This window comes from Hyperoodon ampullatus (genome assembly GCF_949752795.1).
Source record: "Hyperoodon ampullatus genome assembly, chromosome: 12".
In the NCBI taxonomy this organism is placed as follows: domain Eukaryota; kingdom Metazoa; phylum Chordata; class Mammalia; order Artiodactyla; family Ziphiidae; genus Hyperoodon; species Hyperoodon ampullatus.
The window spans coordinates 39153739-39171540 of record NC_136925.1 but is presented as its reverse complement, the minus strand read 5'-3'; the positions used below and the strand labels follow the sequence as shown (position 1 = coordinate 39171540).

General features: G+C 36.7%; 1 protein-coding gene across 2 annotated transcripts in view; it reads right to left on the bottom strand.

Moving 5' to 3' along the window:
- AFG1L (AFG1 like ATPase) overlaps nucleotides 1-17802 on the bottom strand; it is a gene marked incomplete at both ends in the record, with an annotated part of 204751 nt that overhangs the window by 37075 nt on the left and 149874 nt on the right. For both annotated transcript variants that reach the window (XM_079716465.1, XM_079716466.1), the window contains 2 exons: nucleotides 5598-5698; nucleotides 5955-6025. In XM_079716465.1, coding sequence (XP_079572591.1) covers nucleotides 5598-5698; nucleotides 5955-6025 — 172 coding nt within the window. The remainder of the gene's footprint in view (nucleotides 1-5597; nucleotides 5699-5954; nucleotides 6026-17802) is intronic.

The following is a 17802-nucleotide window of genomic DNA, read 5'->3' as shown; positions in this document are numbered from 1 at the left end:
CTCTGCAACGGGAGAGGCCACAACAGTGAGAGGCCCGTGTACCGCAAAAAAAAAAAAAAAAAAAAAAAAAAAATGTCTGTATGTGCATAACTGAGTCACTCTGCTGTACAGCAGAGATTGGCACAACATCGTTAATCAACTATATTTCAATTAAAAAATTAAATTTAAAAAAAGAGACTCATGAACAATTATATACCCACAAATTTGACAACCTGGAAGAAATGGATAAATTCCTAGAAGCATACAATATACCAAGACTGAATTGTGAAAAAATAGAAAATTTAGCAGTGAAATTGAATAAATAATCAAAAACCTCCCAACAAACAAAAGTCCAGGACCAGACAGCTTCACTGGTGAATTCTACCAAACATTCAAAGAAGAATTAATACCAATACTTCCCAAACTCTCCTAAAAAACAGAAGCAGTAACACTTCCAAATACATTTTATGAGTCCAGCATTACCCTGATACCAAAACCAGACAAGGATACCACAAGAAAAGAAAATTACAGCCCAATATCCCTGATGAACATAGATGCAAAAATCCCCAACAAAATATTAGCAAACCAAGTTCAACAATACATTAAAAGGATCACACGCAATATTAAAATGGGATTTATTCCAGTGATACAAGGATGGTTCAACATATGAAAATCAATCTGACACATCACATTAACAAAATGAAGGATAAAATCATTTAATCATTTCAATAGATGCAGAAAAAGCATTTGACAAAATTCAACATCATTTATGATAAAAACTTTAAACAAAGTAGATACAGAGGTAATGTACCTCAACATAATAAAGGCCATATGTAACAAGCCCACAGCTAACATCAGACTCTACAGTAAAAAGCTAAAAGCTTTTCCTCTCAGATCAAGAACAACACAAAGATGCCCACTCTCAGCACTTTCATACAACATAGTATTGGAAGCCCTAGACAGAGCAATTAGGTAAGAAAAAGAAATAAAATGCATCCAAATTGAAGGGAAGAAGAAGACTGTCACTGTTTGCAGATGACATGATATTATATGTAGAATACCCTAAAGACTCCACCAAAAAAACTATTAGAACTAATAAAAAGAATTCAGTAAAGTCACAGAATACAAAATCATATACAAAATTTGTTGTGTTTCTATACACTAACAACCAACTATCAGAAAGAGAAATTAAGAAAACAATCCCATTTACAATTGCATCAAAAAGAATAAAATGCCTGAGAATAAATTTAACTAAGGAAGTGAAACACCTATATACTGAAAACTACAAGAGATTAATGAAAGAAATTAAAGATACAAATAAATGAAAGGATAGTCCATGCTCATGGATTAGAAGAATATTGTTAAAATGTCCATACAACCCAAAGCAATTATAGATTCAATGCAATCCCTATCAAAATTCCAGTGTTATTTTTCACAAAAATAGAACAAACAATCCTAAAATTTATATGGAACCACAGAAGATCCTGAATAGCCAAAGGAATACTGAGAAAGAACAGGCCTGGAGGCATCATGCTCCCTGATTTCAAACTATATTAGAAAGCTATAGTAACCAAAACAGCATGGTATTGGCATAAAAACAGATGCATAGATCAATAGAACAGAACAGAGAACCCAGAAATGAATCCATATATATGGTCAATTAATTTATGACAAAGGAGCCAAGAATATACAGTGGGGAAAGGACAGTCTCTTCAATAAATGGTGGTGTGAAAACTGGATAGCCATATGCAAAAGAATGAAACTCGATCACTATCTTACACCATACACAAAAGTTAACTCAAAATGGATTAAAAATTGAACATAAGACCTGAAACCATAAAACTCTTAGAAGAAAACACAGGCAGTAACCTCCTTGATCTAGGCCTTGGTGATGACTTTTTGAATCTGACACCAAAAACAAAAGCAACAAAAGCAAAAATAAAGTGGGAATACATCAGACTAAAAAGCTTCTGCCCAGCAAAGGAAACCATCAACAGAATGAAAAGGCAACCTATTGAATGGAAGAAAATATCTGCAAATCATATATCTGATAAGGGGTTAATATCCAAAACATATGAAGAACTCATCCAATTTAATAGCAAAAAAAAAATCCAATTAGAAATGGGCAGATGGGACTTCCCTGGTGGCGCAGTGGTTAAGAATCCGCCTGCCAATGCAGGGGACAAGAGTTCGAGCCCTGGTGCGGGAAGATCCCACACGCCGCAGAGCAACTAAGTCCGTGTGCCACAACTACTGAGCCTGTGCTCTAGAGCCTGTGAGCCACAACTACTGAAGCCCGCACGCCTAGAGCCCGTGCTCCACAGAAAAGAGAAGTCACTGCAATGAGAAGCCCACGCACCACAACGAAGAGTAGCACCCTCGCCGCAACTAGAGAAAGCCCATGTGCAGCAATGAAGACCCAATGCAGCCAAAAATTAATTAATTAAAAATAAAAATGGGCGGATGATCTGAATAGATATTTTTCCAAAGAAAACACAGACGCCCAACAGATACATGAAGAGATGTTTAACATCACTAATCCTCAGAGAAATGCAATCCAGATCCACAGTGAGATATCACCTCACACCATTTAGAATGGCTATTATCAAAAAGACAAGAAATAACAAGCGTTGGTAAGGATGTGGAGAAAAGGGAACCCTTGTGCGCTGTTGGTAGGAATGTAAATTGGTACAGACACTATGGAGAATAGTATGGAGGTTCCTCAAAAAATTAAAAATAGATATGATCTAGCAATTCCACTTCTGAGTATTTATCTAAAGAAAACAAAAACACTAACTTGAAGAGATATATGCGCCACATGTTCACTGCAGCATTATTTACCATAGCCAAGACATGGAAACAAGTTAAGTATCCATCAATGGATGAAAGCAAGTGTGGTATATCTATATACTGTAATATTATTCAGCCATAAAAAAAAAAGAAATCTTGCCACTTGCAACAACATGAATGGACCTTGAGGGCGTTATGCTAAATGAAATAAGTCAGAGAGAGAAAGACAAATACTGTATGGTCTCACTTATATGTGGAATCTAAAAAAAACGAAAACAAAAAAACAAAAAACCAAGCTCATACATACAGAGAGCAGATTGGTAGTTGCCAGAGGTGGGGGTTGGGGGGTGGGAGAAATGGGTGAAAGGGGTCAAAAGGTACAAACTTTTAGTTATAAAATAAATAAGTCATGGGGGTATAATGTATAGCATGGTAGCTATAATTAATAATATTGTATTGCAGATTTGAAAATTGCTTAGAAGATAGATCTTAAAAGTTCTCATCACAAGAAAAAAATTTTTTGCAGTTATATAAGGTGACTGATGTTAACTAGATTTACTGTGGTGATCATTATGCAATGTATACAAATACTGAATCATTATGTTGTACACCTGAAACTAATATAATGTTATAGGTCAATTATACCTCAATTTTTAAAATGTAACCCTTCCTCAAACTTCCATCACAGCTTAATACTAGTACTTGATCCAACCTATCATATCAATATCTAATGTCAGTCATCTAGTCTGACGTAGTAAATATCCTACAATTACAATATGAATATAAAGCAAACCTATCCATGCAAAGCCACTGAGAAATGAAGATCTGGCTAACTTGAAGAAGAAAAAACTCAACAAGGATAATGACAACATAAAAACTTTAAAAGAAAAAAAAACTTTAAAAGAAAGTAACTGAAATATTCATGAATTAAAACAGGACTTTGAAAAAACCGATGATGTCCTTAAAAGTTTTTATAAACATGATTTTCCATGTACTCGAACAACCAATCATGAAGTGTATTGTAGGATATACTAGTTTATCATCCTAAAATTTTGTCAAGAAAGTTATGCCAAAAATAAATATTAATTTGTTCACTGTTTATTTTAGGAATTTAGTTCTTAGTTGTTATTATAGTCCATAGTTTTGTCAGATAAGATAAAAATATCTATTTTTATAAGTGTTATCTTAATTTTTCAAGATAAAGTCCCAATCAATCTTCTTCCTCACCACCCCGATACAGTAGACTATGAAGATGTTGGTCTCTGATTAGTGGCTTTTTCCTGGTACTAAGTCTCCTGAAATAATGAGCACATAAAAAATAGAGATAAATACTCAGTACCTGCTCCAAGAGGCCACCTTTGCCTTACTACCTCAAGACACAACAGGTTTGTCCTTCCCCTTTCCTCACTAGGTCCCCTTCTATGGAAGTGGGGGGAGCTTCTCAGATATATAAGATTTTTCTCAAGAGGCAAAGTAAGTAAAACTTAAATGGAAGCCTTAATAAAATTATGTCTGAAGATATTAGGTTATTAGGACCTTGATGAGATTGATGCAATAGAAGTGTGAAGTGTCCGTATCACACAGAACAACCTTCACAACCAGAGACTGACATTATCACCTTGTCAGAGGATTCTAATTCATCCTAATCCTTATTGGTCTTGAAGTGCTTTATTTCTGTGATAACATTTGTAGATTGGATTCTCTCTCTGGTTTGAAAATTACAAATTTAGAAGTAATGAAGTCACTAGTTTTTAAGAAAAGTAGTCATAAAATGGCTAGCAGGTATAAAAAATACTTTCTTTTCCCCCTGAAAAACAATTCTTTTTTAGCTACCTAAAATTCAAGATAAATCAGAGAGACTAGTTGGAATGATAATTTATACATAATTGAGGTATTATGCTTAGAGATATATGTAACTGGCTTTGTTTTTCTCAAGATTTACAGTCAATTGAATACTCATTGAGTACTGAGAATTCCCAGAGCTTTTAAAAGACAGAATTCATATCTATAATTAATCTGTAATCAACATCTTTCTCATTTATATGAATATATATGTACATATTTTTTCTCTGTTGGATATATTGTTATATAATATAGATGTCACAGTTATAAAAATTCACTTTCTTTGACCTTGGCCCAAATAGGTCAGATATTATGACAATAACAGATGAGCCATAAGAACAAGGAATGGAAATTCTTTTATGTCATACCTCCTTGGATCATGGTATTATTACTTCATCTTCCTTTCCCCTGGTACTAACCTCACCTCATTTTTTTTTTTTTTTTTTTTTTTTTTTTTTTTTTTTTTTGCGGTATACGGGCCTCTCACTGTTGTGGCCTCTCCCGTTGCGGAGCACAGGCTCCGGACGCGCAGGCTCAGTGGCCATGGCTCACGGGCCCAGTCGCTCCGCGGCATGTGGGATTTCCCCGGACTGGGGCACGAACCCGTGTCCCCTGCATCGGCAGGCGGACTCTCAACCACTGCGCCACCAGGGAAGCCCCCTCACCTCATTTTTAAAAAAAAAAAATTTCTTATGTTTGACTTTTACAAAATATCCCTAAAGCTGATATTAGTTTTGCTTCCAGCAATAGCTGACAGTTCTCTCTGTTTCTAATTTTGTTTTAGAGCCCTTCTAAGAGTAAATTTCGTGCCAGTATCTATAAAAAGCACATGGGTATATACACATGAGTATTTCTCTTAATGAGACTTTTAAATCAGTTCTGACTCTGTGAATTATATTTTAAAATCTGAAACAGGAAGAGAGGGAAATATGAAGTATTTTAACATGTGAAAAGGCCAATGAGTCTGAACGTGTCTGGATACTCACTCTCTCACATAGCTCTTCAAATGTGCAGTCGGCAATGGTTCCACAGGCTTTATTCAGCCGCAGCTCTCTGCCTTGCACTTTTAGAATCCTTGGTCTAGTTACTATGGGAACATGAACAAAGACTCAATCTTGTCTGGATAATTACTATAAAATTCATCTCTTACAGATAGGAAATGCATAGCTTGATGAATAATAGCACATGATTCAACACATAAATTAGACAAAATGCTGATACAATGACTGCCACTTGAGTGTGGCATCAACCCATATACAGCAATGGAACTTATTAATTGGTCAGTGGAGATTGGGCATTGTGTTCTAAATGTATTCTCTTTCAAGAGAAATTAACTTACGTACAATCATTTTGTTTCTGAGCCAGCTCATCAAACAACTTATCCATGACAGCCTCCACATCAGCTTCACTTGTGCTACAGTGAAAAGAATAATAGAATATGAAATTAATAACACTTGAAGCCAACATCAAACAGCTGCCTGAGCCTGCTTAGCTTTTTGCCCATAAAAAAAAGAACAGGATGTTATGCTCTAAATACAAACATCAGATTTAGAATACACTTAAAAGCAGAGAATATTAACTCTCAGGTAGATGATTCTGCCTTATTTGCATACACTGAAAGACTTCTGTGCTTCTGGCTGTTTTCAGTAATGAGACGATACAGGCAGAGTAAATCCATTAATACTATGTGTACACAATGAGAAGAAAGGCTTCTGGCTCTCTCTTGCATGCAAAACAAGAGCAAATAGACAAGGCAGTCAAGCATCCAGCAAAGTATCCTTTGAAATCTCTACTGCGAGGGTACATGTGAAATTAAATACTGAATCTGCCTTTTAAAAAAAATCAAGCCAAGCCACTGACTGAGAGGATCAAACACACAGAATTAAATTACCAGCTTCAAAATACCAACTTGATCTGCACCTCAATAACTTTATCAGACTTTGAGTATAAGGACGATTATAGACCACACAGTTTCTCTCAAAAGTGTCCTTGTCGGAAACTCAAGAAAACTCTCTCCTTCTGTGATGCCCACCACTGCAGCTACTATGAAGTTAGTCTCGACAAAGAATCCTTTGTAATCTAATTAGAAATCACCATATGGTTTAGGGAACCCACATATACAAATGTGATAATACTATGGCTTTTTTACCTCTCACTTTTTTTTTTAAAAAAAGGACTCATAAATTAACAGTCAATAGAATAAAAATAACTGGCAGATGAAATAAGCGTTGTTAAAAAAAAAACCTTCAAGTTAAAATATAAGTTTACTTCAACTCTATATACAAACTTATACAGGATGACCTGCCAATATGCTTAATTTTGACACACAAATCACTCTTATCTAGGAGTGGAAGAAATTAACCTCCATTCTGGACATCCGTTTTAATAAAGTCTTATTGAAAACTAATATGATAAATTATTTTTTCTTTAGATTAAGCTTAAACTAAACCAAAATAATTTCTCCCTTGATATAATTATCAGGTGGCAAGCATTTAACACATAAGCACCTAATTCTTCAAATGTTCTAGAGTAAAAGCACACAGTCATTATGAAGGGTTTGGAACTGTCACATTTCAAGTAATAACCACTCCACCTCAAGGATCTTAAAAATATCATTTGCAATGGTTGGCTTTGCAGGGGAATGCTATTTGACTTATATAAAGGCTTGTATGATATTTGAATAGAGCTGTATTAAAGTAATAAAATTACACTACAGAAAGAGTGATTATAGAGACTAAACAATTTTAAAGGTACAAAGAAATCATACAAGCCAATGTAAATGTCAATGCCCACACCAAGCACATGTATGTTTAGATGGCTTTGCCAACATCATTCATAGGAATTTATTTGGAATCATCTCCACCTTGCAATGGAGATGTACACACATACAACTGATGGAGAAGGTAGCTACTTTTTAAGGGATATATAGAGAAGAAAGCAATGTCAGCCACCCAGGACATCTGCTGGCTTTCAGAAAGTTAACCTGTCCTTAGGTTAGGCATGTTACCTAATAGAGGGGGAGAACTGAATTCTGAAAAATAACTAAAATAGAAGACAGTCACGTTTCTCAAAGCATATTTGGTTAACAAACAATTGCTTATAAACTTCTTCAGTGGTGATTTCTTTGTTACTCTGTGCTCAAATATACTATAATATTAAAATATGGCTCACTAGACTTTAGTTAGGCCATCTATGAAATTGCTATATGTGATTTCATTTATAGTGAAATTATATGTGAAATGATACAATTATTTTTATTATAATAGTACCTTATAATAATTCTATTATATTATCATAAAAAGTTACTCAGGGACTTCCCGGGTATAGCAGTGGTTAAGAATCCGCCTTCCAATGCAGGGGACACGGGTTTGAGCCCTGGTCCGGGAAGATCCCACATGCTGCAGAGCAACTAATCCTGTGTGCCACAACTACTGAGCCTGCGCTCTAGAGCCTGCGAGCCCCAACTACTGAGTCCACGTGCCTAGAGCCTGTGCTCTGCAACAAGAGGAGCCACTGCAGTGAGAAGTCCGCGCACTGCAAAGAAGAGTAGCCCTGGCTCGCCACAACTAGGGAAAACCCGCGAGCAGCAACGAAGACGCAACAAAACCCAATGCAACCAAAAATAAATAAATTAATTAATTAATCAATTAATTAAAAAAAAAGTTACTCAGAAGTTACAACATGTAAAATAAAAAATTTTATTGGTGTAAAGTGGTCTAAAAATAAACATTCATTAAAGCATTTTATGTAGCTCGCAACCGAACAGAATGCTATCTATCAAAGCCAACTTGCACTTGACCTCAGGGAGTAAGAAGCTCTACTGACCTGCTGGGGGACAGAAACCTTATTTGCATATTGTCTTAAAAGCAGGAGGGGCTAGTGTGTTATTTTGGTTTTATCAGATGTATCTATATTGATATAAAATAAATAATGATGCTATGAAAGAAATCATTACCAGAAATGAATATATTCATAATCCCTTAAAAATAACTTAGAAGAAAACACTAGTCTTCTCACACTCCACTCAGACTTCAGATTTCCCTACTTAAGAGGATCCATCAATCAGAGCTATTTTTTTTTTCTTTTTTTTTTTTTTTTTGCAGTACACGGGCCTCTCACTGCTGTGGCCTCTCCCGTTGCAGAGCACTGGCTCCGGACACACAGGCTCAGCGGCCATGGCTCACAGGCCCAGCCGCTCCGCGGCATGTGGGATCTTCCCGGACCGGGGCATGAACCCGTGTCCCCTGCATCGGCAGGCGGACTCTCAACCACTGCGCCACCAGGGAAGCCCTAATTTTTTTAAGAATAAAAATTAGACTAGTAAAAAAGAGAAATTAAAAGTTACCTGTCTATACTGGCCTAAAAGATACAGAGTTTTACTTAATATTCAGGTTCATATCTGGTTTAAACACCTTTGACTATGTTTTTTAATTCTAGTAAAAAATTTGGATGATTCTGAACTTTTTCAATGTGTCACACAGGGAATAAAAAAAAGATATCATTTGTTGAGCAACTATTATGTAGCAGTTAATTTACCTAAACCATATCCACCTTACCATGTAGTATGTATTATCATGTTTTTACTGAAGAGAAAACTGAAACTCAGAATTAAGTCATTTTATCTAAGATCTGAATACATAAAAATTTAAATTTTCTTTATAACAGAAAGTATTACAAATAAAATGTACACATCAAATTGGGAAACATAGTGGCAACACTTATGTCATACAACTAATATTTTCAATGTATTAAAAACTCCAACATATAAAAAATTGAATACCCCAATAGAAAAGCTGTGAAAGGACCTGAACAGGCAAATTGCATTAAAAAAAAAAAGCTCAGTAGGCAAAAAGCATGTGTAAAGTGTTTCATTCTTACTAGTGATAAAAATGCAATGTAAAATCATGAGAGGCCATACTTTTATCCAAACTGGCAGAGATAAGGAAAAAGATAAAATAGCTGGAGCAAGCATAGGTAAGGGGAAAAAGAACCCTCTTAGGTACCATGGAGAGGAATGTAAAACTGGTCAAGGTAACCAGATAATATGTAATAAGAGCATTAAAAACATGCATATCATATCACCCAGGTATTCCACCCATAGGAATCTCACTTATGGAAATAATAACGTTTAACGACTACAAGGATGTTCACTGTGACACTGCTAACATCAAAAAAGTGAAAAAGAACCTAAATGTCCAATAATGGGGAATTTGAAGTACATTTGGATACACCCATACAATGGATCATTATGCAGTTTTTGCATTGTGCAATGTTTCCCTCTTGTCCTGGAATTGTAATTAAGGCTCAGAGTTGATGGACAGAAGTGCTGAGTACACTCAGATTTCTAAAGAGAACCACCAATAAGCCACCAATAACTGGATCCAGACTCCTGCCCCTGTGGTTAAATAATGAGAAGAACCAGCCCTATTCCAAATGCCACCCTCCTCCACAATCCCCCCTATTCCCCACACCACAGTGTCTTTCTAAGGAGGGGAAAGAGGATCAGGAATCACTGGCTTTTGTGTCTAGTATTTGTGATAAGAACCTTTTCCCTCCCTTCCCCTTAGGAAAGAAGAGGGTGATTTGCCCTACCCAAAAAACAAGTGATGAGGGAAAGTGATTCTTAGAGAAGCACTTGGAAAGATTAGAGAAGCCTGGAAGAAGAAAAGACTGGCATTGCTTTCCTTAGTTGGATGAGCAGGACCTTAGTAGATTGAGAAATCAGAAGGTGGGAGGTGGGGTACTGAGCCAAGATGAAGCAATCCAGTCCTCACCACAAACTCCCCAAAGGTTTGGCACTACTAGATATAGTCAAAAATGCAGGTGAGGAGTCAGGCTGGAAACACAGGCATTGTTTGAAAATAAGACAAAGGCAGTTCCTTAGATTCTCTCCTTTCACCTGGACAGCCAGACTCCTATAATTCCTCCACTCCAGCTGAAACTGGTAAGTTTACTGTCTGGGACACTTTTAACACTGAGAAAGGGTGAGAGACACTGTACTACAATTCTACAAAGTAAACAGTGAAACCAACAGTCCTTACCTCTTCAGCATCCAGAACCCTACCAGTCCAGGAAGCTTCCATCAAAAGAAGTAGACAGGGCTTCCCTGGTGGCGCAGTGGTTGAGAGTCCGCCTGCCGATGCAGGGGACACGGGTTCGTGCCCCGATCCCGGAAGATCCCACATGCCGCGGAGCGGCTGGGCCCGCGAGCCATGGCCGCGGAGCCTGTGTGTGTCCGGAGCCTGTGCTCCGCAACGGGAGAGGCCACAGCAGTGAGAGGCCCACGTACAGAAAAAAAAAAAAAAAAAAAAAAAAAAGAAGTAGACAGAAAAATTGGAGGAAACTCAATAGACAAAAAAAAAAAAAAACAAAAACCTGCAGATACTGACATTTGGGGGTTCTTCATTGGAAAACCTGACCTGCCACCTTATATAGTGAAGCCCACCAATCAATAAAACCCTATCTATGCACACAGAACTTCTAATTGGCTTTTCAGTGCTTCGTTCTTGTGAATGGACAGCAAGTATTTCTAGGCGTTTAAGGAAATCCTCTAGGATAAAAGATAAAGATCACAATAAAGAAGTAGAGAAAAGGATCTTGGAGGAAGGAAAGAAAAAAATACAGAGACCAAAAGGGGAAAAATACACTCTAATATGCCAATTATTATATAGGCATATTGCACTGCATAAATGCTATAAACAAAAAGGACAATTTGGGCATAAGAAAGAACTTTGAATATGACTGCTAAATAAAAAATTTAGGGAAAAAGGTTGAAGTAATCTTTCAGAAAATAGAGCAGAAAGACAAAAAGATGGAAAATAAAAGAGAAAATAAAAGAATTAGAAGATAAATCCAAACGGTTCAATATCTAACCAGGAGGCGTTCTAAAGACTATTGGCGGGGGGGGAGGGGGGTGCGGGGGGGGAGGGGTGCGGGGGGGAGGGGGTGCGGGGGGGAGGGGGGTGCGGGGGGAGGGGGGTGTGGGGGGAGGGGTGCGGGGGGAGGGGTGCGGGGGGAGGGGGTGCGGGGGGGAGGGGTGCGGGGGGAGGGGGGTGCGGGGGGAGGGGTGCGGGGGGGAGGGGTGCGGGGGAGGAGTGTGGGGGGAGGGGTGTGGGGGGGAGGGGGTGTGGGGGGGAGGGGTGCGGGGGGAGGGGTGTGGGGGGGATTATCAAAGAAAAAAAGAAAATTAAATTTCTTAGAACTGAAGGACATGAATTTTCTAAATTGAAAGAGTCCCAGCACAAAGAATGGGGGAAAGCTCCATTCTAAGGCACATTATTATGAAGTTTCAGGAAACTAGAAATAAAGAAAGAATATCCTAACAACTTCAGAAGGGAAAAACAGGTCAAATACAAAAGATCAAGAAACTTTCACATCGAACTTTGCAACAGCAATAATGGAAACGTGAAGATAATGGCATAGTGCCTAAAAGTTTTGAAGGGAACATTATTGTCAAACTATCCATGCCCAGTCAAACTATTAATCAAGTAAAATAAGGACATTTTTGGACAGATGAGCCCTCAAAAAATGTATTTCCCATGCAGTCTTCTCAAGAAGATAGTAGATATTGTGCTCTATCAGAACAGGGAGAAGAGTTATGCTTCTAGTAGGGCAAACTAAGCTCTGCCCTAGCTGACTCTCCTGCTGATGGCAGCTGTAAACTCTGCACAAAGTACAGAAACAGGTAACCTGAGGGCACTGGAAAGTGAACAGAAGCAGGCAGATTCTAGAAGAAGCTGACACTTGGGAGAGGTGTTACTCATTTTTACAGTTTTTTCAGACTAAAGACAATAAAATCAGTACTGCTCAGGGGAACTAAAATTCCAACAGAAAACCTACAGTCCTTATGGCATGAAGAACCAGAGGAGAGTTGCAGGTAATCACACAGCTGGAAACTCAGGGGATTCCAGAAAAAGTGTTTCCAAATTCCCAAAAGATATTAACCTGGAAAATTCCTGAAATCCTAAGTAATTCTGTATTTACCACAATACTTTATGTGCTCTCAAATAATGTGCCCATAATAATAATAAACAGTGAACCATTTTTCTATTATAGGATTATACTAAAAGTTTCAGCAGTTTTCTGTCCAAAAAACTCCACAATAATAACAAATTCATGGCTTATCACTAATATAAGTCAATATACTATGACAAGATTATGTATTTCAATAACATGTTAGAATGATCTCTACCTGATAAAGACTTATGATAGTAGAAAACATTAGAAGGAAACATTAACACAAAACAAATGCTAAATAAAATTATTTTAAAATTTAAATACATCAGAAGTTTAACATGTGAAAGTCACCATTTTTAAGGTTTTTATTTTTATTATTTCTTAAAGGTTTTTAAAACACAAAGTATTAATTACCGAATCTGATAGTCCTGACCTTTGCTGGTTAACAAATATTCCAGACATAGGAAAGTGTCTTTCATTTTGTACTGACATTGATCAAATCAACGACAGTGTGTCCTAAATCATTTTCAAATTCGATATTAGGGTACATATTGCTTCATATAAACTCATTTCCTTTATTAGCAAGTGTCTGGCTTTGTTTACTCAATATTATGTGAGATTCATCCATGTATGTAGAAGTAGTTTGTTTATTTTTGTTTCTGTACAGTAATATTCTATTGTATGAAAATACCACAGTTTATTATCATTCTACTGTTGATAAGTGTATTAGTCTGCTAGGGCTGCCACAAATGAATATCACAAACTGGTGGCTTAAGCAACAAAAATTTATTTTATCACAGTTCTGGAGACTGGAAGTCTTAAGATCAAGGTGTCGGCAGGTTTGATTTCTTTTGAGATTTATCTCCTTGGCTTGCAGGTAGCCATCTTATTGCTGTGTCCTCACATGGTCTTTCCTCTAGTGTCTCTTCCTCTTCTTATAAGGACACCAGTCCTATGAGATTAGGGTTCCACCCATATGACCCCATTTAATTAATTACCTCCTTAAAGGCCCTATCCCCAGTCCCACTGGGGGTTGGGGCTTCACCTATGAACTTTGGGGGAACACAATTCAGTCCCTAACAATGAACATTTGTGTAGTTTATAGTTTGGGGCCACTGTGAATAGTTCTACTGTGAACATTCTAGTACATGCTTTTTGGTAAACTCATGTATACAGGTTTGCTGGGTATATAACTAGGAGCAGAATTGTTATTCATAGGGTATATCTACATTCAGCTTAGTAGATACTGCCAAGCAGTTTTCCAAAGGAGTTGTAGCAATTTACTCTCTCACTTGCAGTGTACAAGAAATTCTACTTGTTCCACATCCTTGCCAATACTTGGTATTTTCCATCTCTTCCATTTTAGTGATTATGGTGAAGGTATGATAAATAATTTTAATCTAAGTTGCTGCAAATCATTTTTGGAAATGGAATAAAAATACGATCAATGCAAGTTAATCCAGAAGCATTTTCTTGGTGAAATGTCACTATGATATACATGAAAATTTGTAAATCTATTCTTAAAAACACCTAAGATCTCTGGACTTCTTTAAGTAGGAAATTTCAAGAATGCAACTTTATTGTAAAAATTTCAGCCAGAGAAAATGCCTTTAACTTCAAAATGGGGCTGGTGGTGGTGGTGGTGATTCACTTATAATGGAGAAAAACTAGAGTGACAGCAGTGAGTCTGCAACTCCAGGGCTCTCTTGTCAGTTTTCCAGTGAAACTATTTAAAAAGACAGCAGCATTACCTTACACTAAAAATCTATACCCAGAAATACAACCATGTCTGTGAAACTCTAAAAAAGGATGAGGGTCAGCTAGTTTCAAAAAAAAAAAAAAATCAAGTTTGGAACATACAACCCAAGGTTGGCAACAGGTATATTCAGAAAATGAATGTACAAAAACCACACAAGGATATAGACTATACAAAAATACAGTGATTAAAATGATCACATTATAATTATAAACATAATTGAAAATTATAAACATACTTGAAAAATATTTCAGCCTAACCAATAAAACTGAGGGGGGATAAAGCCTGGTAGTCAAAAGCAGTTGCATGGAAAAGCTACAGCCTAAAGAGGGCACTAAATTAAACATGATTTTTTAATGTAAAAGGGGAGATAAATTCAGAGTTTTCTTCTGGGCTTACAAGAATATCATGTCACATGGATGGAAGAACATGTTCTGCTCAGCTTTGTGTAGTTCAATTTTAACCACAGAGGCATATCTTAAGGAAGAGTGCCTTGAGTAGCATCAAAATGATCAGGAGAAAATACAGGAATTAAGCTTAGATGCTTTGAATTGTATCCCCTTTTATCTCATGAGGGGAGACAGAAACATAAGCTCCTACAAGTGAGTAGGGATAAAGAATTTAAGGGACTTTAATTCTGGGTAACTGCCCCATCAGTTGGATGCTGTGTAGAGCAGATAAGACGCAAAATAAAACACAAATATCATATATTAATGCATATATGTGGAATCTGAAAAAAGTGGTATAGACGATCTTATTTACAAAGCAGAAAAAGAGACAGAGATGTAGAGAACAAACATATGGATACCAAGGGGACCAGTATCCATGAATACCGGATGATGAATTGGGAGATTGGGATTGACATATAAACACTATTGATACTATGTATAAAATAGACAACTAAAGAGAACATACTGCATAGCACAGGAAACTCTACTCAATGCTCTGTGGTGACCTAAGTGAGAAGGAAATCCAAAAAAGAGGGGATATATGTATACGTATAGCTGATTCACTTTGCGGTACAGTAGAAACTAACACAACATTGTAAAGCAACTATACTCCAATAAAAAAAAAAAGAAAAAAAAAGAAAAAAATCTGCTCACAGATAATCAAAAGGTGACCATGGTAAGACAATTAAAAGTCATTCTGAAGAAGAAGCAGAATCACTCTTTTCAAATGCTTTTTGTTGGGGGGCAGAGTGTGAGGGGCCCAAGCAGAGCACAGACTCTTTTTCCTTTGTTCTAAATGCTCTGGGTAAAATCCACCCATTTCATTGCTTCTGTCACCTTTTGTTAAGCTCAGAAACTGCACTGGAGGGGCAAGTTTCCATTTTCTGTTGAGTAGAACTACTCTGTCTTTAAGTCAGAAAAGCCTTGGAATCGACCACTGTTTCGTTGCCAGGAAATTTGGCATAGGAATCCTGGAGTACAGTGCCCTGGATTAAAAGCCTGACTGCTTCGGAAGTATGAGAATCATGATTTATTATTCCATAATAAATTAGTAAATGGAGAGGAAAGTAATCAGTCATTTCAATTTTGAGAAAATTTCTATAGCTGAAATAAGGCATTCAACATAAGAATTACACTCAAGAAATAGAATATGTCAAAAAAGACCTTATTGTTGCTGAATCATTTGAAATTCTCTACAAAAATTCCAAAACAAGTGGAGGTTTCTAGAAGAGGGTCACACATGAATTTAAATGGAAATTAATTTCTTCAAGAACCTCCTACTTCATTAGGATTGACTCAGAGGAACAGAATGCTACCCACACTTTACCCCTTTATCCCCTTTTAAAAATCAACAGCTTGTTAAGGTATCAACAAGTAGAATAGGGTTGGCTTTCCTTGGTCCCTCTCTCTCCATGTTCTCTATTCCAGAGAGCCAAAGTTGATTCAACGAGGGAGAAATTTCCCCTTCCTCTTAGAGTTCTTGTGCCAAACTTGCCTGGCAGTGAGCCTTCTCACTCTACTGATTCCTTGTGCATTCATGCTGTACAGCTCTTTGTGCTCATACCAAACATAATCTGGGGCTGGAGGCAGGTCTAAGATTAAGTTGGTTTATACTCGCCTTAATATAAAACGGACTTGGTTGCATTTCAAATACTGTAGGTTTGTTTTACATAACAGAACCAGTTGTTAGGATGGATTTTGTCCTAGTATTTATCTTCTTCTCAATCACTCAAAGGCTTAATTGACTGTTCAGAGATCCATTTCAGTCTCTAAATTTCCCACCCTTCTCAATCACCTGGAGAGTAACTTAACTGGTTCCATTAATCTTGACCTATGCATAATGCAGCAAGCGGGATCTAGCACCTTTAGCTCTCAAATTCCAGACCTTAATCACCTCCCCCTTTCTCAGCCCCAAACTCTACATAAAATTTCTACTAAATTTATATATTGCATTCCCCCAAATAAATCAGTGGTGTAACATGTAAAATTGCAACTTGGTAGATCTAAAAATAATTATTTTTCATAAAATTTCAGAAAGGCTATAATGATTAAATATTTTAAACAATAACAATAAAAATGAAGAAGAAGCTGGAGAGTAAGAATCTCTAACTCCTCTTTAGGTGAAGAAGATAGTCACATCCACCTCAGAAAGAGAGACCAGGTAATTTTAATAGGTATAAAAAAGGTACACAGCAAAACTAACTAAAGATATAGGACTTCTGCCAGATCAGCTTTACTTATGTTGAAGATTTTTAGTTATAAATGTGATATACTTGAAGATGAAATAACAAGACAAGAATTCTAAGGAAATTTAGCAACTTTCTTCTGTACTTTTATATGTATAAGTATATATATTATCTACTCATGTACATGTTGTATATATAGCTTATTTATACTTTACTAGATGAGTACAGCCATATAATTGAATACTCTGTCAATGTGTTTAGCTGGAAATGGTGAGCCAGCTCTATTCTGGTTCTGTCTGGCCTGCTGGAAAACAAACACGGTAACATGCTATTGTCAAATTACAGTTCAATAAAGGAATAGAAGATAAAAGGTGTGCTGAGCTGACTGATGGAAACTGATACCAAAATATATACAAGATGGACTTCTTTCGCTGCTTTCCCACTTCTTAGGTGGTGTTTCAAATCCTTGAAATTAATTTTTAATTCAGCAGTCCTTGTGTTAATATAAGATTAATTAATATTTAAATGTACATCTAAATTATGTCAAATAGGACAATTTTGTGATTTTTAAGAGACATAATAAATGGCCCACCTGACTATGCCCTATAGTACATAAAGCAGAAAACTCTTACTGTTGTATTTTACTAATATCCAGTTGTAAGACTGAAATGTCACAGAGCCTTACTCATTGATAAAATATCAACAGTTCTTATGACAAAGATACTACTGTGTATCTACTTTTGAGAATCAACTATATTTTCCCACCATAGAGACCTTTTTCCCTACAGGTGGTCTTAGGGTAAAGATTCATTACCATTACTGATATTTTAATTATCAAAACATA